General features: G+C 41.4%; 1 protein-coding gene across 1 annotated transcript in view; it reads left to right on the top strand.

Annotated features, from left to right (window-relative positions):
- The window catches only part of RYK (receptor-like tyrosine kinase), a 112,156-nt gene that overhangs the window by 70,733 nt on the left and 18,720 nt on the right, over window positions 1-22,703 (top strand). Inside the window, exons 11-12 of the mRNA XM_018555326.1 lie at window positions 1,352-1,421; window positions 8,917-9,049. Coding sequence (XP_018410828.1) covers window positions 1,352-1,421; window positions 8,917-9,049 — 203 coding nt within the window. The remainder of the gene's footprint in view (window positions 1-1,351; window positions 1,422-8,916; window positions 9,050-22,703) is intronic.

Consider the following 22,703-nt stretch of genomic DNA (forward strand, 5'->3'; position numbering starts at 1 on the left):
TGTACAGCTCGGGGTTGCGTCTTTTCCTGTTTTCAGTGCCTAGAAGCTGGGTGTTGTAAAGGGGGATGGCATGCTGCAAGGTAAGATTTTTATACATTGCAGCGGCCCTATAGCGTAAACACCCAGCCTTTTAATAATTTACGCAGCCAGTGTTGTGTGTAAAAAAAAATCTCAGTGTGACTTTAAACCTTTTATTAGGCCTATGTCATATTTACATAGTATTTGAGGTTGAATAAAGACACAGGTCCATCAAGTTCAACCTATTGTATGTATGAGATTGTCTATGTGTATGCGTGTATACAAGTCCCCGTGTGTTCTTGTTTTTAAGACTACCTGTATCCCTGTCATGTCAACACTCTTCTAAATGGTGGTGTACCATCATTGTAAATTAAGTTTGTCCTACCTGCCATTCTTTCTTCGAGCATTGCAGTCTAAAGGCTTCTTAGAGTAGGTCCTCATGTCTTTGTAGAATGTCCATGATGTGACGACAGACTTTGCCTACTGCACTGCTAGACAGTTGAAGTCTTGTTCATTCTCAGCTTCAACAATAAACTCTGAGCCTTCAGGCCCTTCTCTTCTTTCACACAAAATAAGCACTCACACTTTTTTGTAATTGTTTCTTGCATTGGTATGTAGAAAGAAAACACCTGCTAAACATGTAAGAAAATGTTACTTCGGGCAACATTGGTAAAATGGTTATCCTTGCATCTCTAGTTTTTAAGTCGTTTTCAGATTACAACATACCTGGTAAAGCAAGAAGCATATCAACCAGTTGAGGTTTCTGCTTATACATATTACTACACATATATTATATACATATATCGTACATATTACTACAGAAGACTGTAATACAGTAACCTGTTTGTCATTCCGACTGTTCCTATCAGAGCCATAGTTTGGATGTTTTTGTTCCTCAGTGATTGCATTAGTTTACAGCACGCCTAGCAAAATCACCTTTACCAAATCAAAGGCAATAAAGTTCCCTTGAGCTAAGTCATGGTAGAAGCTGGAAAGCTCGAATATTGCACTTAGTTATTGCATGGTGTTAATTTCTTGCACAGGTTATTTCTAAACACCTTTTATTTGTCCCATTTGCTATCATTGTGATTCATTTTTCAGTGATTTGTGCGATAACTACCTAATTTTGTAGGGCATGCAGCAGTACTCGGTTTTCAGTAAGACTATATGTATATAATAAAGCCATCCTGAAAGTAGCATTAGTGGCACTTGCTTGCTGATAACACATGTTGTGATTGAACCAACACATTGCTTGAACCCTTCTCATTGTTGCCATTTAATAGTTCTCTTTCTGAAAATACCATATACCAAAACTTTTCTTTTTTTGTTTTAGATCAAGCTTCTGAGGTACAAATCACCATGATGCTGACTGAATGCTGCAAACTGAGAGGCCTACACCACAGGTAAGTCCTGGTATAGCTCTTAGTATGTGTTGTTGTTTGTTTTTTATTAGCATTTACCTTGGCAAAGGCCTGCAACTCCGTGTAGAAAAACAAAATTACAAATAGTTTTTTTTTTTCAGGTTTAGGTGGATGAACAATATGTATATAGCTGTATGCCTGGAGATCTTCTTTTCTGTTTCCAGCTTTTACTTTGATAAACTTCATGTTAGCTGGAATCCCAAGTAGCTGTAGATCTTCTAGCCAGGCTGCTTATATTGAGAACCTTACCCTGGAATTGGTGCAGCTTTTACAAATTGCTTTCTGGTGATCATTTTAACAATGCTCTATTGTGCAGTGCTGTGGGATTTTTCTTGTTGTTCCAGACGTTATGCCATGTAGTTTGATGTTTGGCAGGCCTGTTTCCTGAGGATTGCTGAGATAAATACAAAATAAATCTGTATAGAAGCACAGATCATGCTTCATCAGCTTCTTCTCCAGCCACAACAGCCAGAGAAATGACCGCTTGAAACCAGAAGGGACAAAATCCTACTTTATTCCGGTGTCAGTGATCAGGCGAAAGAACAGACACTGGAAGTATGCTGATCCAGCCACAGGCACCCCGCCATGTCAGTTGCATACAAGTGGTTGGGCAGCTGTAGAGCTTCAGGATTGTGTTGTTTATATACTGTACATATTGCGGTTCTGAAGTGGTTAGTCATCGCTGACGATGCTGATAGCCACGCCTTATGCAATGTCTTATCATCCCATTGTAGTGCAAGCTAGCACAGCCAATGTGTGAGAAGGCTGGGGACCAATGCAGTAGTGTTGTCATTACATTACTGGAAACAGCATGAGGTGGACTCCACGGGCAGGATCAATGGGTTTTGAAGGGGACAAAGGCTAAATTTAAGTGCTGCAGCACATTTGTTTTAATGGGAAGCCATAGTTTTCCTTTAAGTTTCCGTAAGGGGGAGGCTGTTGAAAGAATTTACTAGCCTCAGCTCTTTGACTTCCTTGGGAGTCTGTGAAGCTTGAGCTGTTCTTTAAAAGGCAGTCTAATTGTGGAGGTGCTTCTATGTTTGCCTATTGATTTTTGTAAGGCACTGTGACAGAACCTTCTCTAGCAAGCATTCTTGACACATCTAATTTTGTAAGGGATCGGGCTTCACAAAGTTTCTGACTCCTCAATTGAAGTACAGAGAGTTAAACTCACTCCTTAAGACTTTGCTTCCTTTCGGATTTGGTAAATTTAAATAAATTTTTCAGTTTGCACACTAGATGAGTAAGGCTCAAGTTTGTTTCAGGAAACAGGTGATTGGTTGGGAATACCCCTGCTGTCATCTATATGACCTACTCCCTATTTTTTAAATAAGTCATACAGCTTGAAGAGAAATCTAGCTTTAGAGTCATCTGAATTCGCTTTATATAGGTGGATTTTGTGCCTTTTGACACAGGAAGATGCTGATCACTGTCAACTTTACAAACTATAAAACACAAGTATAATCCCCCCTTTGTGTTACAGTAAATACATGTGATCCTGCATGTTAGGATCTGCTTGGAGTATTTTTCTTCAATAATTGAGAGTGGATTAAGAGCTGAAAATACAAGGCTGTGTTTAAATACAGAGCGTTACCTCTGTGCCATCCAGCTACGTGCGCTGATGAAACTCAATGGCTTCAGTGCTCATTCTGCCTAGAGAGCTGTCATTTTACTTCTCCTACAAGTTCACAGCTGTCATCGCTATGGCTTCTAGTAGTTCAATTATTTCTTTCACACCCATTCTTCCCAGTCCAGTTACTGATGAACTCTTTACCTATGTTACACTAGTGAGATCATGGGAAACTGTGCTTTTCCACATAGGGGCTTATGCAATAATATAACTGTAAAAGTACAAATGTATAAGTTTGCAGTCCTTTACAATTTATCTATTGAACCGCTGTGTTAAAGGGTAAATACCCCCTTCAGGTAAACCCTTATCTTCTATCCCTAAGTTCCCTAAACTTCTATCCTGAGTTCTTTTTCATCCCTCCCAGATCCCCAAGTCTAGGGCAACGCTTCGAGTGCAGTTCCACTGCAAGCCCTGGCCCATCAAATTCTCCAAACCTACCTGCTCCCAATGTAGGGACGCCCCCACTTAAAGTGGGGGAGGCATCTGCTAGCTCTTGCGGTCCCTTGATCCTAAGACATTTTAGAAACATGCCACCAGAATGTGGTGTTCAGAGGCTACAAGCTGGAATTTCAGTCCCTGCCTCCACCCTGCTTCGTGTCCTCCTCTTGCCTACATCCCTGCATAGGCAGGCTGACCTTTTTGCTGCCCTGGGGCAGCTCCTTTCCAGGTGGTAATTGGACCTCCTGGTTTGGATCAGCATTCAGCTTTGATTACCCTCAATCTCAGCCTTGATCATCTTCTTTCAATGGCCATTTGTCTTTTGCTCATTAGTGGAAAACTTTATACAGTGGGTTGCTCATATCATCCCTCCTGTGATTCCGTGAGAACCAGGTTCTGTCAGCCCTCCAAAAAAAACCCTTTGGACCCCTTAAGGTGGCCATACACTCTACAACCATCGCAAGACTTTAGTCTTGCGATGGTTGTAAAGGGATTAAAAAAACGTACGATCTGCCTATCTTGGACAGGCAGATCGCACTCTCGATCATCGCAAGCCCGCCCTCCTGAGGGGCGGGCTTCCGATGACCGCAATGTTGAACGGGCAGTGTGCGCGTGCGCACACCGGCCCGTTCAGCATTTATCTTCCGAGCACCGTTCTAACCAGCCGAGAATCGTACGATTCCCGGCTGGTTTTCGAACATGCTGGTTCGACAGAAGACGTGCGACCGTACAGTAGAAACGGTCGCACGTCTCCGTTCACACTGCTCGATTCTCGTACGAAAACCCGATCGCATACGATTATCGTACGATAATCGTGCAGTGTATGGGCACCTTTAGGGATATCCTTTTGGTGACCTTTCCTATTGCCATCAACTCGCAAGACAAGTTTCTAAGAAGGTTGCCTTAACCTGTGAAGAACCATTTCATTGTGTTGCACAGGGTAAGGTTGTTTTAAAACTCGGGGCTTCTTTTTATCCCAAGGTGGTTTCTTCCATCTATGCTAACCAGGACATTGTTCTTTCATCTCTGTCCAACTCTGAAGAATACTAAGGAGATCTCTCAACATTTTCTGTATTTGGTATACCCCTTAACCACAGCCCCCTTCAGTCTGACTCGCTTTTCCTTCCGGAGTGCCCCTGTAAGTGACTGACTGCCTGATTCTCATTCCACTATCGCAAGGTGGGTTAGTCAAATTATCATTCAGGTCTGCGCTTCATGACAGGGTCCCTCCTTTCTCTGTGAAGACACACTCGGATTGGTCGGTTAGTGCTTGGGCTTTCCACCAGCAGACCTCTGTTTTTCAAATGTGCTAGGCTGCCACTTGGTCTTCTGTTCACTTGCACATTAAGTTCTTTTTTTTGTTTTTTTTACCATATAGATCTTCAGGCCTCAGCTGAGGCCAGCTTTGGTCATAAGGTTCTTTAGTAGGCTCTGTAGGCTTGTTTGGAGCCACGTCTGTTAACCTGGTGTTTATTTCCTTGGGCCTGTTAAGCCATTGTTTGCTTTGTTTCTCACCCTTCTGTTGGACTTTTTGGACGTTCCTATGTTCCACAATACTCTCCTGTATCCCATAATATATGGTTTACAAAAGATTGTTGACTTGCCTGTAAAATCCTTTTCTTGAAGTACATGCTACATGTCCCTCCTCTCTGTTCTTTTGATACACTTCTTCTATTGCTTGCTACAAAACTGAGCCTTGCTTTCCCAGTGTCCAATCTCCAGAAGGCAGCATAACCCTATGTTCCTCAATATTTCCCTGTCTCCCATAATGTACTCCCAGAAAAGGATTGTGCAGGTAAGTTAAAGAAATCCTTATTTCTGTGGTGTCATTTTACCCTGAATGAGCACCTTTTGTGTGTGTGTGTGTCTGTATTTGAAAACAGTGTTATGTAAACTTGTCCTATAGAATGAACACAGATATTGGCTCCTATACCATCAACGCGGCATAAAGAAGCTTGTGCTGTCTGAGGTTTATGCACTGTGCAGACTTCCCCAGTGCCAGAATAAAGGAAGCAATAGTGATGAGCCTGGCAAATCCATCCTGGTTGGATTATTAGGGGTTGTCTGCAAAGGGCGCAATCTGCTTGTGGACATACAGGTTTTCCAATCTGACCATTATCTGCCTTGGGCAAAGATGGTTTCTTGTCTGTGGAGACTTTAAGTCTTCGTAGACACAGGCATAACAAGGTAATTGCATGAAAGAAAGAAAACATCAGGCGCCTAACCTGGTGCAATAATCCTTTTATTGAAAAAACTGCATACAGGTAACTCGAATTAGAATATCGTGCAAAAGTTCATTTATTTCACTAATGCAACTTAAAAGGTGACACTAATATATGAGACTCATTACATGCCAAGCAAGACACTTATGCTCACAAATGGAGCAAGAACAGTGACACATTGGACTTGTAGTCCTCACTGGATGAACCACTGCATAAAGGTATCAATGTCTAGGAGCTCTACTCGTAGTGAGTCTCACTTGCCACTAAGCTGAACGCTTTTTCGAGGAACTTCCCCTTCATCAGCGCTCGGGGTTTTCTTTTTCAGTTTCCCGGATCCCTTGTCTGTTGCGGGGCAGCCTCCTGGATTTCTGTTTTCTCTCTTTGGGCCACAGGAGGGCTTGTTTGGTTGCATTTGGCGCTGGTTGTATCATCTATTTTTTGTTTATAACAAGGTAGTTGTCTGGCCTCAGAACTACAGTCACTCAAAGCAAGCATGCAGAAATGTGTTATCATAAACTCAAATATCCTGATACGTATATCCAAGTCAGTAACTCAAAGTATTAATGCAAAAGCTTTGATCCTACTGCCAGTCAACAATCTTTTTTTCAGTAGAGACGAGTAGCAGCAGAAAAGATTCTTCATACAATAAACACTTCAATAGTCCAGTCATGTGAAAATTCCTTTTCACTTTGAATACTCCATGTCCAGATGTGTCATCAGGATTTGGCTTTTTACATAATTGGACAATTGAAGAGAACATCCACATTTTGTTGTGTGAAGATTCTCAACTCCATTAGTAAATGAACTTTAATGTGTGCAGATAACACCAAACTGATGTATTAGGATTCCACAATGACTTCCAATCCCATGGACAGTGTACTCTTATGGCTAACCCCCATCAAATGAGAATGATGCAGTTTCTTCAGAAATAAGTAACATCAACAGGGTGACATTTTGGAGAATCCTCAGAACAATACATTTTTTTTTTTTTGCTTCTGTATATACCAAACTTGGTTATTGAATTCTAATACTGTTTACTCTGTTCAGTGATGGTTTGTTTTTTATACATATATTTTTCTAGCCGTAGGCAAATTCACTGTGTCTGGGCACGTATTTCGAAATAATTTTTTCTGTTTTGAGGACACATTAAATACTGATGTGATTGTTTAACTCAATTCTGCCCTGTGGGGAGAGGTTCAGTGTTAGTGTACCAGGTTTGAACTCTGAAGAAATGCCAATTTCTCTTCCCCTGCTGTAGAGTACATTTAGCAATGCTGCACACATCTGCAGATGTTGGAAACATCCACCAACTCTAAGTAACCTCTTTAAAGCAAAGACCTGCAAGTTGTATTTACTCCTGAGTTTCATTGCTTCTTCTAACGGGAAACATATCATGAATGTCCCTTCCCCGAAATGCTGCCGTTTTCCTCAATGCCACTCTTAGGCCTTGTTCACATCAAATGCAGAGCAGATCCGCTCAGGTTTCTGCACACGCAGTGCAGTGGGTTTAAGCTGCATTTTTTATGCTTTCCGGGCCGTTTTTGGTTTTAAAAAAGAAATTAGTTTAACATGGGCTTTCAGTGCGTTCCAGGCATTTGCATGCGTTTTTGATGCGTTTGCATGTGTTCCAGAGCAGGTAAAATAGGGCTTGCTGCAGTTTTTTCACCTGCTCTGGAACTGCATGCTGCGATGTGAACTGGAGCAAAAAATACCATGGGAATACATTGGACGCAGTTTTGATCCGGTCTGTAACTGCTCTTCACCTGCTCCGCGCTTGGTGTGAACAAGGCCTAAGTGTGTGTAAAGCAAACAAATAACTTCTTATTTGCACCCTTTTACTCTGTTTTAAATGTACCAATTAAAAGTGTTTATCAGATCAACACAAACAAAATGCAAAAAAAAAAAAATTGATCTTCCAAACATTTTGTGAGCTGCTGACTTCCTGTTTTTTTATGCCTGTACTACGCTATTGGTTGTGTTTGTTCCATGAACTTGCTGTGGGCTACTAAACACCTCTATAGATTATGGAAGAGAAGAGGAGGGGTTGTATAGTCTGTCCTTAGTTGACAATGTGGCTCCTCTACAGACTTGGTACAGTTAGTGAGTGTTGTCCCCCTAGTACAGGAAATGTGCTACTGGCAGGCTTACCAGGTAAAAATAATGAAACACAGGGTTGGAAAGTGAATATCAATACAACCACCACATTAAGGACTGTTAAGGTACAATATATTGCATATTTGTTCTTGGGTTTAGATACACTTTAACATGGGCACAAAAGAATCCAACATCTTAGAGGGTCCTCCCCTAAAGACCATCTGCTGCAGTCGGTATTAGTTTATAGTCCAACTGATCAGTATCCCATTGCTGTAACTACATCTAAAAGATGAGCCATCTAGTTTCTTTTGGTGCTTTTACACTACTTTGGGTCCTAATTGCAGAACTGATAGACCAGCAAAATGATGGCAGCTTGCACCAGGTAGATGCGGACAACTCAGACACTTAAAGCGGACCTAGACTTTTGCATTTTTTCCCTTCAAACAGTGACGAGACAATTTGTTCATACTGTACAACACTTATTATAGTCTCTTTGCAGCCGTTCTTTTGCCTAGGCCCACCTTTTCATGCAATGCAGTGCTGTTTGCGGCTGCCAGCAAGCCATCTTATTTGTGAAGGTGCAAGTTATCACAATACAGCACTTTCTGATTCCAGAGGTAGCCCCTGATGATGCCATCAATGTAATCAGAAGCAGAGTGTGGGATATGCCTTCTTGTCATGTTAGAATGAAGGGTAGGCACTGTCCCATGTGCAAGAGTGCTGTGCTACTTCTGATCAGGATATGTATGTTTTTGTTTTATTTTTATTCATGTTGTTTTGTCACATGAATATGGAATGAATCCTTGTTAGTAAGCTGGATTTTTAGATTTTAAGTATAGTTCCACTTTAAGGCTACATTCAGATGTGTTGTGGATGCATGTGAGCATCCGGTGCCTTTTTCAGTCTCTGCCCAGCCACACCCGTGGCTTTCCCAATAGGAGAAGGTTTGCCTTTACTTCTCTTTTGCTGATGAAACTTGGTTAAGCCAACAGTCATAAACACATATGAAAACTGACACATAGTAAGTGAAGCGAAGAGGCTGATGCTTTATAGTATTCCCGTTTTTAATTTTTTTTCCTTTTTGATTATTTAGGAACCTACTTCCCGTTGGACATGTCTGTATAGAGGATGGAGAAAAGCCTATGGTATTGCTGCCTTACATGAACTGGGGCAATCTGAAACTCTTCCTGAGACAGTGCAAGTTGGTGGAAGCCAATAACCCACAGGTAAAATACAGGTGTACTACAAACCAACTTATGATTACTTGTGATATTTTTTTTCTTCCCAGTAAGGAGCCTATTTCTTAATTTTGAAAAACTGTGCCCCATCGTCTACCTCATTGTCCCCTCATTGCCTCACTATACATATCACTTCCTGCTTTGCAAAGTTTTTGCACTGTAAAAATACAGAGAATCAAAATATGAGCAGGAGGGTCGAATTATTATATTTTGTGCATTGTATAAAAACTGCTGACATTTTGTTTTCTAAATGTGAAGCTTTGATTTCTGTTGTCACAGGGGAACTTTTTTTAGATTTCATACAGTAGGAAACCTAAAAAGGTGTTTCCTGTACTTTGCGATCACTACATGATCCACGGAGGAATATGCTGGTAAAAATAGGTATCTAGTGCATGTTTCCTCCTGCATCTGATAATATTTGAGATTCCACTGAGCTCCCGGACAACAGGCACAGTTGAGGACTAGTTTGCTAAGCTAGAACACTTTGTGGAGTTTTCCATAGTGATTGTTGTTTTCAGATGCTTGTTATGGCATAACAATCTTTTATACCTTGTGAATTGCGCCTTCCATCGTTTACAACCAATTGGTATTGCAAAATGGCATTTTACTCCAACTCCACAGATGCTAATTATCCAGCTAGAACATCACATCATTCCTTTCCATAACTGCATAAATCTATGATGGGATTTGCGTTAGCCGACCTTTTCTGTTGAGCGTTATTGGATATTTAGTTTTTTCTTAGAACGTGAAACTTAGGCCTAAATGTGCTTATTTTTATGAAGGCTCAGCTCTTAAAAGTTCTTCCCAAGGAAGGCCAGTGAGCCCTATGTTGTACAGGAAACCCAGGCACTTGGTCATGTATTAGTAACTAGCAGCGTGTCTGAGCAGGAATTTCTAGGGTAAAGAACTCTCGCCGGGAACCTGAACATCTTTACACCCTGTGGGCTTTCACTTTTATTTGTATGACAGACTTTCCCAGATTATGAAACTGTAAATGTCATGAAACCATTCTGAAATATTTAACCCTTTCAAAGTATTGTAAATATGTGGATTAACATTTCTTTGGCTAGAACACAGTGGATTTTCTTGGGTTAGATGCAAAAAAAGTGATGGCATATCAATGTAAAATGCTTTTGTTTTATTTACTATTAGGGGTCAGCTTTTGTATCTTATCTTTTTAGACCTTGTGCAAGAATAATTTTCATAAAGATGGTGGTGATCTGTTGCACGTTAAAGTAGGAGTTGGGAACACCATTCATCAGCATTGTCATATGACTACTGTAATAGATCACTACCATACTTGGAAAAGATGACTGTGAAAATCTGATAGTTATTTTTAAATCTTAAACATTGGTCTAAGTGTAAAACCTTCTTTTTTTAGCTTTTGGATGAAGTAGGGAATGGTTTAAAGCTGCTGTCGGGGTTTGCTGTTTGTTTGCCATTGGGGACACGGCCCCTTTACTTTCTGTCCCAGTTGTAGATTAAATTGTAAAAGGAAATGTCTCCATAGTTTCACCAGAAGAGGAGTGTACTTTATTGAAAAATGTTCCATCTGTTTAGGTTCTTATGACAATTGTAAGATTTTGGATTTCCCATAACTCTTTTCTAATGACAATAATCAGGGAAATGGAGAGGGTGAATCTCCCCAGGGGAGACACAGCAATCAGCCTGAAAGGGGCTTTAACTCTCCCACAGTTTGTCAATTTAAAGCCATTTTTATTCTTTTAGGTTATTTAATATTTTAAGATATTTTGTTTTTGTGTTTTTGTTTTTAATCCACTTTTTGAGCACCTCTTCAGAATTTGGTCTAGAGATCATTTGAAAAGTTAATGGTGCTTAACCCTGAAGAAATATAGTGGTATTTTGGTGAATGTGCTTTAGTCACACTAAAGCTTAAAGGGTGAAAGTGCTTCCACTTAAAGTATGGTTGGGACCTATTCACCATAGCTGTCCACCAAAACGCTGCATTTCACCAGGCAGGCTAGTGTGCTGTGGCAGCTCCGGCAGTGTGGGTTGTATCACATTGCTGGAGCGCTCACTGTTTTTTTTTACTTTGTGGAGTGTACAGTGCATATGCTCCATTCAGGTCCCCACACAGCAGCAGCACAGTGCACTGCTGTTAGCTGTTTTATAAATCTGTTAGTGTACATGTGGCCCATGCTAAAGTTAAATTTTTAATGCTCTAAAAATGCTCCAATTCCAAAGCCATAGCCTTGACTTCACCCAAAAATGTATTCCTATAATAAATTTAGTAGCTTTGCCTCTAATCTGCCTGAAACATGGCCCGTGAGTCTTTTTGATCTCTGACCAGTTGCCCCTTCTGTCTCTATTGTACACAGTAATCAGTCATGTTAACACCTCATAGTTCAAGGAGGTACAGTGTCAGTGCTGCCTTTAGTAGGTGGAATACCGTCTGCAAATCACCTAGGCCTGTCCTGCTTTTAGCCATTATCTGGCTTTCCATGCCAATGCCTTCAACAAGTCTATCAGCACTGCCCCCTCAAAGTGACATACAGAAGTGGTCAATAAAAATATAAATTTTCATGCTGAAAGTCATGACTGCACTAGTACAGCCATGATAGGGAAGCGGAGAGCTCCCTTGTCATATTGCATCATTCAGTGCTGTGCTTTTACACTGGCCTGGCAGAGGACCACATCAGTACTAGTACAGTGCTGATAGAGGTGCCAAGAAATCCCCTATCTTCATGGCAGCATAAGCAGGACATGGCAAGGGCAACATTTATAGCTTACATAGTCTAGCAGCAGAGACATCACTAACACAGTTACTGCATGTAAATTGCCTGTTCTGTATGCTGCAGCAGTTACAGGGGGGTTCCTGCTGCGTTGTGGTCATTCAAGCATTCCTCCCCACATGCCCACTCATACTAAAGAAAGTACAAGAGCCAACCAAGGGAATAATAGAAAGCCGGCTGCTTGCAAGTTGATGTCTGGCAGGGAGCTTATATGTCAACCCCAAGACATGTAGGGCGTCCGGTCAATGTTGGCTACAATTAAATTGGCATGACAGTAGGAACTAGTATTTTCAGAAAAAGAATCCACTATGGCAGCCTCCATGCGCCTTCACCACAGGTTTTCTTTAAAGTGACTCTGTCCTGGGGACTGCCATTGCTGGTCTCTTTTGGGAGTGTTTATTGCCTGGCTGTTATCCAGGTGCTTTGGTTCGGGTTCCAGTACTTCCTGTATCTCTGACCTGGTAAAAATAAGGTATTCTTGCACTGATTTTACAGCATGTACGTCCGAAGTCTGTGACTCAAAGGTTTTGACTCCCGAACCTGCCCAGTAACTAACATTTAAAAAATGTCTGCACTGGCAGCCCCCATATTTTTCCTATGGCAGTGTCACTGTAAGGCAAACTCTTCCCTTTGAGTAGTATTTCGTGTCCTCCTTAATTGGGTCTGTAGAGTGAAAGTTATTTTGTTCTGTTCACATTTACTAAATTCAAAGCTTATATATCATCTCTGGGAGTAGAAATGCTTGGCGTCATCATTCTTTGGTTCAACAGATATATCTGTATACAGCTAGTTGACAAATGAGCTCAGAGTTGACTTTTGTCAATGGACACGGAAAGACTGAGATAGAAATCTTGAAAAAGACTTGTCAGACAGTTCGTCCACCAGTTGAATAAATGTATAAGTAAGTTGAATGCGTCAAGTGGATCAGTTGGACCATATGAAATACTTTGTCAGGTCGTACTTTGACATTTGTGCGCCCACACACTCTATTTTGTTCTTGGCACAAGTACACACAAAAGCTTTTGGCAGATTGGTATTGGTGCTTTCTTATGAGGGCAATGGGACTATCGCTAGCAGATATCTTGGGACAGAGCCAGTCTGTTGATGCTGAAGTGCAGAATTTTGATTACTTTGAGTGCTGAGTACACACACCTGTATGTACCATGTAACATTCTTTAGATCTAGTTCTTTGAATTTAATGAAAAAAAGCTCTGTTCTAGGACTTTGTTGTTCATATCTGAAATAACTGTACTATAATCCCCCCACACTTCCTTTTAAGTGCTATATGTACTCGAATACCCATATGCCTGCTCTTTTTATAGCATTGTTTCTGAAGATGCTCGAAGCATTAGTAAGACCTCATCTGGATTATGCAGCTCAGTTGCATGGATATTGTGGAACCAATGCAGAGAAGAGCAACTAAACTGATAAGAGGCATGGAAGAGCTCCGCTGTGAGGAAAGATTAGCTGAACTGAATTTGTTCTCTCCTGAAGAGGCGGTTAAGGAGGATATGATCACAATGCATAAACGGTCCATATATTGAGTTTGGTGAAAAATTATTCACTTTAAAGTCACTGCAAAAAACGGAGAACTCTGTCTGGAAGAAAATTGGTTTCACCTTTGCATACGGAAAGGCTTTGTCACAGTTAGATCTGTGAAAATGTGGAATAATTCCACGGGGGCCAACTTGCTCAGTTAACTGTTTAAGAATAAAACATCTGGGTGTATTCCTAAAGGCACAGATAATTACTAGATATTAACATTTTATAAAGAAAAATCACCAGATTGTGGGTTCAGGGAGATAGCCTTATGGGATCAGGAAGAATTTTTTTTCCCCCCATTTTGGAACAAATTGAACCATGTTTTATACTGTGGTTTGCCTTCTGCTGGATTAACATAGAGTTCTGTTTTTTGGAAGTTTTTTTTTTTTTTCTCTGTAGGTTGAACTTGGTAAGACTTTTTTCAACTTATGTAACTATGCATTCAAATTATGTGCTGCCTGAGGTTGTTTTAGTTTTTCCTAAACTTGGCTCGCTGTTTTTATTACTTAGTTTACCTTTTCATATTGTTGCAAATTACCACATATTCTCCCAGTACCCACTTAAGGTATTTCCTTCTCCACACTTAAAGGGTTATTAAACCCTCCGGGTTTTTTTGCATCGATCTACTGCTAGCAAGCAGTAGATCGATGCAAAAGTGTAAAAAAAACACCTCTGTTACAGCCGTTTTTAATACTCGCCTGTCTTCCTTGCGCTCTCCCATCTGAAAATGTGAAGATCCTCTGGCTGCCGCAAAGCATCTTGGGGCGGGCACATGCGCAGTTCACATTTTTGGCCGAGAGACACAAGGTAAGTCTATGGATGTGTGCACCCGCATGCAGACACCGTGGGACATGAAGTGCCAGCAAGGACAGAGGAGTCAGCGCTGGACCGGAGACCCGCCGCAGCGCTGGAGGGACAGATAAAAACGACAGGAAAGATCGGATTAAGAAACATCATTTAAAGTAAGTGCTTTCATTAACATGGGGGGAGGGGAAAAAAATTAAGACTTTAATGTCACTAACTGTGATCTCTGCCCCTGGTAGCTGATACCCTATTAGGGGTGGGCAATTGATAATCTAAAGGGACCACATGAGAAATTGACTGTTGTGGGGTGGCTGAACCAATAGGCTAAACTTAATTCTGCTTAGTATTTTATTGCTTTTTAAAAAGCAGTAAATTATAAGGTTTTGATATCCCCATTAGTGTGCCCCCTTACCTTATTGTCCCCACATACCTTATTGTCCCCACATACCTTATTGTCCCCACATACCTTAGTTTACTAGTTTATTAGTAGGCCAGAGATCGGAGGTTGAGCAGGCTGCAGGAGAGGACTGAAGATAGTCTTCAGTGCACCTGTAATGCTTGAGGCGGGGAACACATTTGATATCACTGGTTGCTAGGACTACCGGCAGTCCTAGCAACCAATGACTGCAGAGGAGGGTAGCCTGCACTGGGCTGTGGCTGGCAATAGATACATCGGCCTAGGAGGCTGACCATCCACTTGCATCCAGACATAACCAGGTCACCGATCGTGGTCCGAAGAGAGCCACCACTAGGTGCGTGTCCAGACAGGAGCAGCCAAAGGCCTGGATGTGGGCCAGGGGCCGTAAAATGCCAAGGTCTGTGCTCGAGTAATTGTGTGATCCCAGAAGGCATTTCTGCCATAAAATCCAGCTCCCTGCAGTGGCCACTTGTGGTGGCATTCTACAGTTTGGGAAATACTATTTTAGCTTCTAGTATTTTTACTGTGTTTGGGTCATACCAGCTTGCATTTAAATTCCTTATGATTCTTTACATTGCCTGATTTATTGACACCTTTTCTTGCATAGTGCATTATCAGTGAGCTTAGATATTAAAGTGCACTGCAAAGTGCTAGAACTAGAAGTATTTAATACAATCTGCTTCGTTTTCTTGCAAACCATAGAGGGCTTCCTAATAAAGCACCTCGGCCTATTGCCAGTAAATTACTTGACAAAATAGTAGAAAATGGTTGCAAGTAGGAAATTGGAAACATTCATAATCAATATTTCTCATTTAAGAGACTAAGTTTTCAAATATATTTGATCATTTCATCCTAATCATAAAATCTAATCACAAAACACCTACACATACATTCCCTTTGTACCTGAATATAAGCAAATCACTGTACACAGACGATAATAAAACACTGGCCCACATTACTTTATAGCAAGTCAATAACATTTGTTTTCAATTTAAGAAAAACAAAAAAGTCAGGGCGGTCAATTACCCCCCTCCTGCTGACCTAGCAATTTACCAGTTAAATGTGTAGTGATTAATTGCAGTGTTGATGGGTAATGAGGAGGAAACTTGGTTAACATGAATTTTTCCTTTCAGCTTGTTAACTTGACTTTCTCTTGTCCAGATCAGGGAGGCTCCAATTCCAGCCCTTGGCTATCTGGAAAAGATCGGCACTTGCCAGCTTGCTAAGGAAAATGTTAGCAGGAGGATGTGAGCCGCAGTCTCAGGAGATAGTGGAGGAATTTGTGGATGTTTTTGTGAGGATAATGTGCTGTAGAAGTGCCAGGTGTCGTAATATGCACTATATACTTGGCATTCATGCATGTGTTGGTTCTAGACCTGACCTGAGGCAATAACCAATCCCCAAATAATTGTATTTTTGTAAGATGTACTCCCAGCCCACATACTCGATATTGTAGGAGACAATTTATTGGTGAGAATCAAAATTTAGCCTTTCAATTGAGTATTTCTAGTGATTCCATTTCTGAGCCAAGTACGTCAGTCAGCTGTTTGTGTAATGATAAGCAGTGTTCTCCTGGACATTGGCTTCATCCTCCGAATGCTTACTGTGCATTGCTAAGCTGGGCCAATATACACTTGTACCACATACTCAAAGCTTCCGTTTCCCAATTGCACAGTCGAGAAGTAGTCACCCGTAATTCAACCTGGTTTAAAAAAAAAATACGCCACAGATGTAAAAAATCTTTAAAAACAAACTTTTAATGCAGTATCCAGTCAACTAAGAGAAACTGTTACTAAAAATTCCTATATACACTCACTGACCACTTTATTAAGCATACCTTGCTAGTACTGGGTTGGACCCCCTTTTTGTCTTCACAGCTGCCTTAAGTCAACAAGGTGTTGGAAACATTCCTTTGAGCGTTTGGTCCACATTGACACAACATTGGCATCGCACAGTTGCTACAGATTTGTCAGCTGTACATCCATGAAGTGAATCTCCCGTTCCACCACATCTCAAAGGTTCTCTATTGGATTGAGATCTGGTGACTGTGAATGCCATTTGAGTACTTTGAACTCATTATACTGTACAAAAAGCAAGTTTGAGATGATTTTAGCTGGAAGTAGTCATCAGAAGATGGGGTCAATATACGGTAGCCATAAAGGGATGGACCTGGTCAGCAACAATACTCAGGTAGGCTGTGGCATTTACACGATGCTCAGTTGGTACAAAGGGGCCTAAAGTGTGCCAAGAAAATATCCACCACACCAGTACACCACCAACAGCCCGAACAGTTTATTACAAGGCAGGATGGAACCATGCTTTCATGTTTATGCCAGATCCTGACCATCCGGATGTTGCAGCAGAAATCGAGACGCATCAGACCAGGCAACGTTTTTCCAATCTTCTATTGTCCAGTTTTGGTGAGTCCTTGCAGATGGTTACACATGAAAATTCTAGTGGATCAGCAGCAGATAAGTAATACTTAGACCAGCCTGTCTGGCACCAACAACCATACCATGCTCACTTAAATCACCATCTTTTCCCCATTCTTATGCTCGGTTTGAACTTCAGCAGATCGTCGTGACCATGTTTTCTACATGTTGCACCCCTGCATTTCTATCAGATAATGCACCACTTTGCATAGAAAATTGTTGCAATTAAAAAATGTTTAGGCATTCTCATGTTTATTTCTTTTGTTTTCTATTGGTATGAGACAAAAAAAGTGGAGAAAAAAGCCTAACCTGACACATTCCACGCAAAACTCCAAAAATAAACATTTCATATATTTCAAATGCTGCTAATGTAAGCTTCTGAAATCTGTCTCAGTCTTCTCACAATTCCCTTCAGAGCAGATATCCGGCTAAGAGCAGGTAGTTCTGCAATTCTATTTCATTATGCTGTCGGTCTAGCATTGTTTTTGGCACTGGAAGAAGGGGTAGATGTTCAGGATTAATTGCTTTTACTGTTACAAATGCTGCTTTTCATGTCATTGGCACTGTTTGAAGTCAATATACATTGACGGATGTTAATCTTGTGACTATCATCATTGTTTATGTAGTGTCCAGTTACATACACGTATATCTTTTGCCTCATTTTTTTTTATCCATTATCCTATTACATTCCTTCTGGAGGATCACTTTGATTGACTTGCAAAACCAGTATATGAAAGTATCATCCATTGATACATTACTAAAGGGATGGTTTAAAAACCTTCATTAGCCATGTATGTGTGAAGGGTGGCCATTTTGTTTTCATTTTGCTGGGTATTGGTCATTAAAACCTTAACTGCTTTATCTTGTAATTTTGTCACAGGGGGAATGGCGAAGTCTCTTACATAAAGATATGTACTAGGGCTGCAACAACTAATCGACTAAATCGATTATTGAAAAAGTTGTCAACTTTTTCAATCATCGATTAATCGGCTTCCGATCAGCCCTGTTTAAGGCTCCACAAACGCTGCGCGCCGCACCCCGCCTCACGCTCGCCGCTGCCAGACCCGCCCGCATCCACGCCGTACATCCTCCCGGCATCACGTTTACCGCCCGCCCACATCCACGATCGGCACAGGGACACGGGGAGAAGAAGTAAGGAGGAGCAGGTGTGGGGGGATGACAGCCGCAGATAGACAGGCCCGATCTCAGAAGCAAATTGCTGGAAGACTGCTCAGGTAAGCCTGCACTTTCCCACACATGGTGCTCTATAATGTATTGCTGGGATTTGTATTCCTATATAGCTGGTGGTATTCTGCATTGCGCTGTATAGAAGACTACAAATCCCAGCAATAATACATTATACAGCGCAATGCAGAATACCACCAGCTATAGAGGAGTACAACAAATCCCAGCAATAGTACATTATACAGTGATGCAATGCAGAACACCACCAGCTATAGAGTACAACAAATCCCAGCAATAGTACATTATACAGTGGTGCAATGCAGAATACCACTAGCTATAGAGGACTACAAAACCCAGCAATAATACATTATACAGCGCAATGCAGAATACCGGCTATAATGTACTATTGCTGGGATTTGTTGTATTCCTCTATAGCTGCTGGTATTCTGCATTGTGCTGTATAATGTACTATTGCTGGGATTTGTAGTCCTCTATAGCCGATGCCCTTTTGCATTCATTGCTGTATAATTTTACACTATCCATTTCATTATATTGCACACCACACTTTTTTTTTTTTTTTTTTTTTTTTTTTACTTCCACCGCTCCAAGCTTGTTCCTGTGATGGACTACAATCTCAAATCAAATTAGTAGTCCCATCACTGGAGCCATTTAAAAAAAAATTATTTTTCATTTAATTTTTTATCCGATTTAATCAAACTTAATCGGCTAACCGTTTTTTAAAATAATAGTTATCTGCAGCTCTAATATGTACCTCTTTTCCCTTCCTCATATGATATATACACGTCTTGTCTATGGCAACACTTGGTAATGTGCATTTACTAGGAACCATCCAGAAGCTGTTCATGGGCATTAAATCACAAGTACAGGTATTGCACACTCTCTGAGTAACCTAATAGTTTGCTAGTGATGATGGGATTTGGAAAATCCCTGTTTAGCTCATTTTCAATTCACCTGGATATTTTCATGCAGGTCTTTCTGATCTGAGGTGATTCATGTATTCAGGCCGTTTTCATGATTTGTGAATTGTATGATGCTCCTCAGATTGCACACACACTATATTGCCAAAAGTATTGGGACACCCCTCCAAATCATTGGATTCAAGTGTTCCGTGAAATTTCCTTGCTACTAAATATTCCACGGTCACCTGTTGTATTACAACAAAATGGAAGCAACTGGGAACAACAGCAACTCGGCCACGAAGTGGTAGGCCACATAAAATGACAGAGCGTGGTCAGCGCATGCTACAGTGCACAGAAGTCGCCAACTGCCTGCAGAGTCAATAGCTACAGACCTCCAAACTTCAGATTGGCACAACAGTGCGTAGAGAGCTTCATAGAACGGGTTTCCATGGCCGAGCAGCTGCATCCAAGCCTTACATCACCAAGTGCAATGCAAAGCGTCAGATACAGTGGTGTAAAGCACGCCGCCACTGGACTCTAGGGAAGTGGAGACGTGTTCTCTGGAGTGACGAATCACACCTCTGTTTGGCACGCCAAAGGATGTGTCTGGGTTTGGCCGTTAGCAGAAGAACGGTACTTGCCTGAATGCATTGTGCCAAGTGTAAAGTTTGGTGGAGGGGGGATTATGGGGTGGGGTTGTTTTTTCAAGGGTTGGGCTTAGCCCCCCCCCATGTTAATTAAAGCACGTCCCTTAAATGATGTTTCTTAAAGGAGAACTATGGGGTCAGTGTTTTCCCCCATAGTTCTCAGGGTAATGGGAGGACACAAACTAGTGACAGTCTCATTGTCACAGGTCGGCTAGAACGATAAGGTGAGTGAAAAGCACTCGCCTCATAGTTCTCCTTTTAATCTGATCCTTTTTCTGTCCCTTTCATCTGTCCCTCCAGCGCTGACTCCTCTGTCCTTGCTGGCACTTCCTGTCCCACGGTGTCTGCATACAGGTGCACGCCATCCAAAGGCTTAGCTTGTCTCTCTCCTGGCCGACAATGTGAACTGCGGCTGCCCGAGAATTTTCACATTTTCGGACGGGAGCGCGCGGGGAAGAGACGGGTCATTATTGACCTCTTTTAAAGCGGGTTTTTTTAACACTTTTTGCATACATCTGCTTGCTATCTTCTGGAAGAATGGTCAAACATTCCCATAGACCAGGGATGGCCAAACTCTGGCCCTCCAGCTGTTGTGACACTACAAATCCCATGAAGCATCTCTCTCTGGGGAGTCATGTCTGTGGCTGTGAGAATCTTGCAAAGCCTCATGGGATCTGTAGTTCCACCACAGCTGGAGGGCTGGAGTTTGGTCATCCCTGCCATAGACTCACTCCTAAACCTTGTGGATGTCTTCCCAGAAGAGTTGAAGCTGTCATAGCGGCAAAGGGTGGGCCAACTCAATATCGAACCCCTATGGACTGAGACTGGGATACCATTGAAGTTCATGTGCGTGTAAAGGCCGTCGTCCCAATACTTTTTGGTAATATAGTGTATATTCAGGGAGGGAAATAAAATTTGTGAACTGCATTATTTTTTTTTGACTGAAATCATTCGTCGATAATGTTTTCTGCTTAAACAAAGTTTTTAAGAAGGGTGGAGGAGTTATTAGCCGATCCCAGGATAGGTACCCACAATTTATGGTGACATGGAAACCATGAATAGTCTGACATCACTGTCGGGTAATGTGAGGTTAATTTGCATGGCCATTGGAGGAGGGGAAACTGAATTTATTTATTTTTTTGTGGTTTAGGGGTCCATTCACACCATGTCCGGATCAGATGCGGTTAATTTTTCTTCCGCACCAAAAATGCATCACAATTAATTTGTATGTGATTTTGGGGCTTTGTTCACACCAGTCCAGTCTGTTCCAGTACAAGGGAAAAAAATGCTACATGTCACATTTTTCCTGCACCTGAACGTGTCACAAATACTACGCACCGGAACGCAACAGAAGCTATGTAATGGAGCAGGAAGAGATTAATTTGAATAATGACATTACCCCTTAAAAACCACACTTGCAGAAACGTGTGCAGATCTGGTCTGGACATGGCGTGACAGGGCCCTTAGGGTTGGGAGGGATTTGATTTTGGGTTGTCGTTTACCTTGCTTTTTTTTCTTTTTTTTTTAGTTGAGACCCCTAGGGGGGGTGGGGGAGAATGATTTTAATACTAATGGGAAATGTATTATTGGTTATTTTAAGAAGAAGTTATGAATATTTTTTTTCTCCTGTTTTTGATTTGTTCCTGGGAGAGTCTCTTAACAGAATGCTTACAGGATGCTTACATGTTGATATTGTTATATGTAGAAATATACAAATTATAAAGAGTTTGAGAGATTACTTGCTAGTATATGTACAGAAGATGTCCATTGATCCAGCAATGCAGTCAGATTTTTAGTGCGGTGGGAAAGCAGTGTATTTTCCATAGGAACATTTATTGAAGTTTAACTTTAACCCCTTAGTGATGGGAGGCATACAAAAGCAAGCTGTCATGAAGGGGTTAAAGTCGTTTTGTGCCTGTCACAATTTTTAATAGTGGTTAAATGTGGAGATTTGTAGATTAGCATCTAGAGGCAGGATAGATTATCTAGAAATCAAAGATGGAGGGGGAGCTTGAAAAGTAAAACTCAAAATATTGTGAAACTTTACCAAATATCTTTTAAAATGACGACAGTCACCTTTTAGGCCTCATTTACACTGCATTGTCGGGACGTACACTTCGTGCAGCATGCTCGCCTGTATCTGGCCATTCCCAGGAGGTACAGGTGTTGCGTGTTCCTCCCTGTGGGAGGACGCAGCCGTACGCTGTCATATGCACACCCGATCGGGTCCAGGTATCCGTGCTCAGACGCAGACAGGATCCATCCTGTCTGCATCCGAGTGCGGGCACCTGGACCCGCACGGATGTCAAGTTCAGGTGTGCGTACGGCCGCCTACTCCAATAGGGAAGAACAGGCTGCTACATGCCGCACCTACACGACTTAACGCAGTGTGAATGAGGCCTTCGAAATGTTTAATAATGACAATCTCCAAACAGATTCTGCTAGATAATTGCCGGCTCTTTATTCTTTGCGTGCCTTATATTACTTTTCTTTCCCATTCTTCTCATGGTCGCCGTTTGTACTAAGAGCAAATTGATCTCCCTTTACTTTTTAGAACTCGTGCACATAGGGCTGCAACTAATTATTTTCATGATTTATTAGTTGGCCGATTTTTTTTTATTTATTTTTTCTGATCAGATAGAAAAAATGAAATACTATCCTTAGTTTAAAATAAAATATACAAATGTAGTGTTACCAAAATACAGTTTCTTTCAGAATAAAACTGCACGCTCAATTTTTTGCAATCGCACTACACTGGAACGCACGGCATCGCTGTACCGTATGTTCCAGTTCGGGTGATCACACTGTGGGTGGGAGGTGCTTTTGGGGTGCCATTGGAATGAATGGCACTGCAACGCACCTCACATAGCAGAATTTGTCAGGCAGAAACCGAAAATGACTTTTTTTTCCCAACTTCTTCTTTTTATTTATATATATATAT

Source organism: Nanorana parkeri, unplaced genomic scaffold (genome assembly GCF_000935625.1).
Source record: "Nanorana parkeri isolate BGI_ZX_2015 unplaced genomic scaffold, ASM93562v1 scaffold192, whole genome shotgun sequence".
In the NCBI taxonomy this organism is placed as follows: Eukaryota; Metazoa; Chordata; class Amphibia; order Anura; family Dicroglossidae; genus Nanorana; species Nanorana parkeri.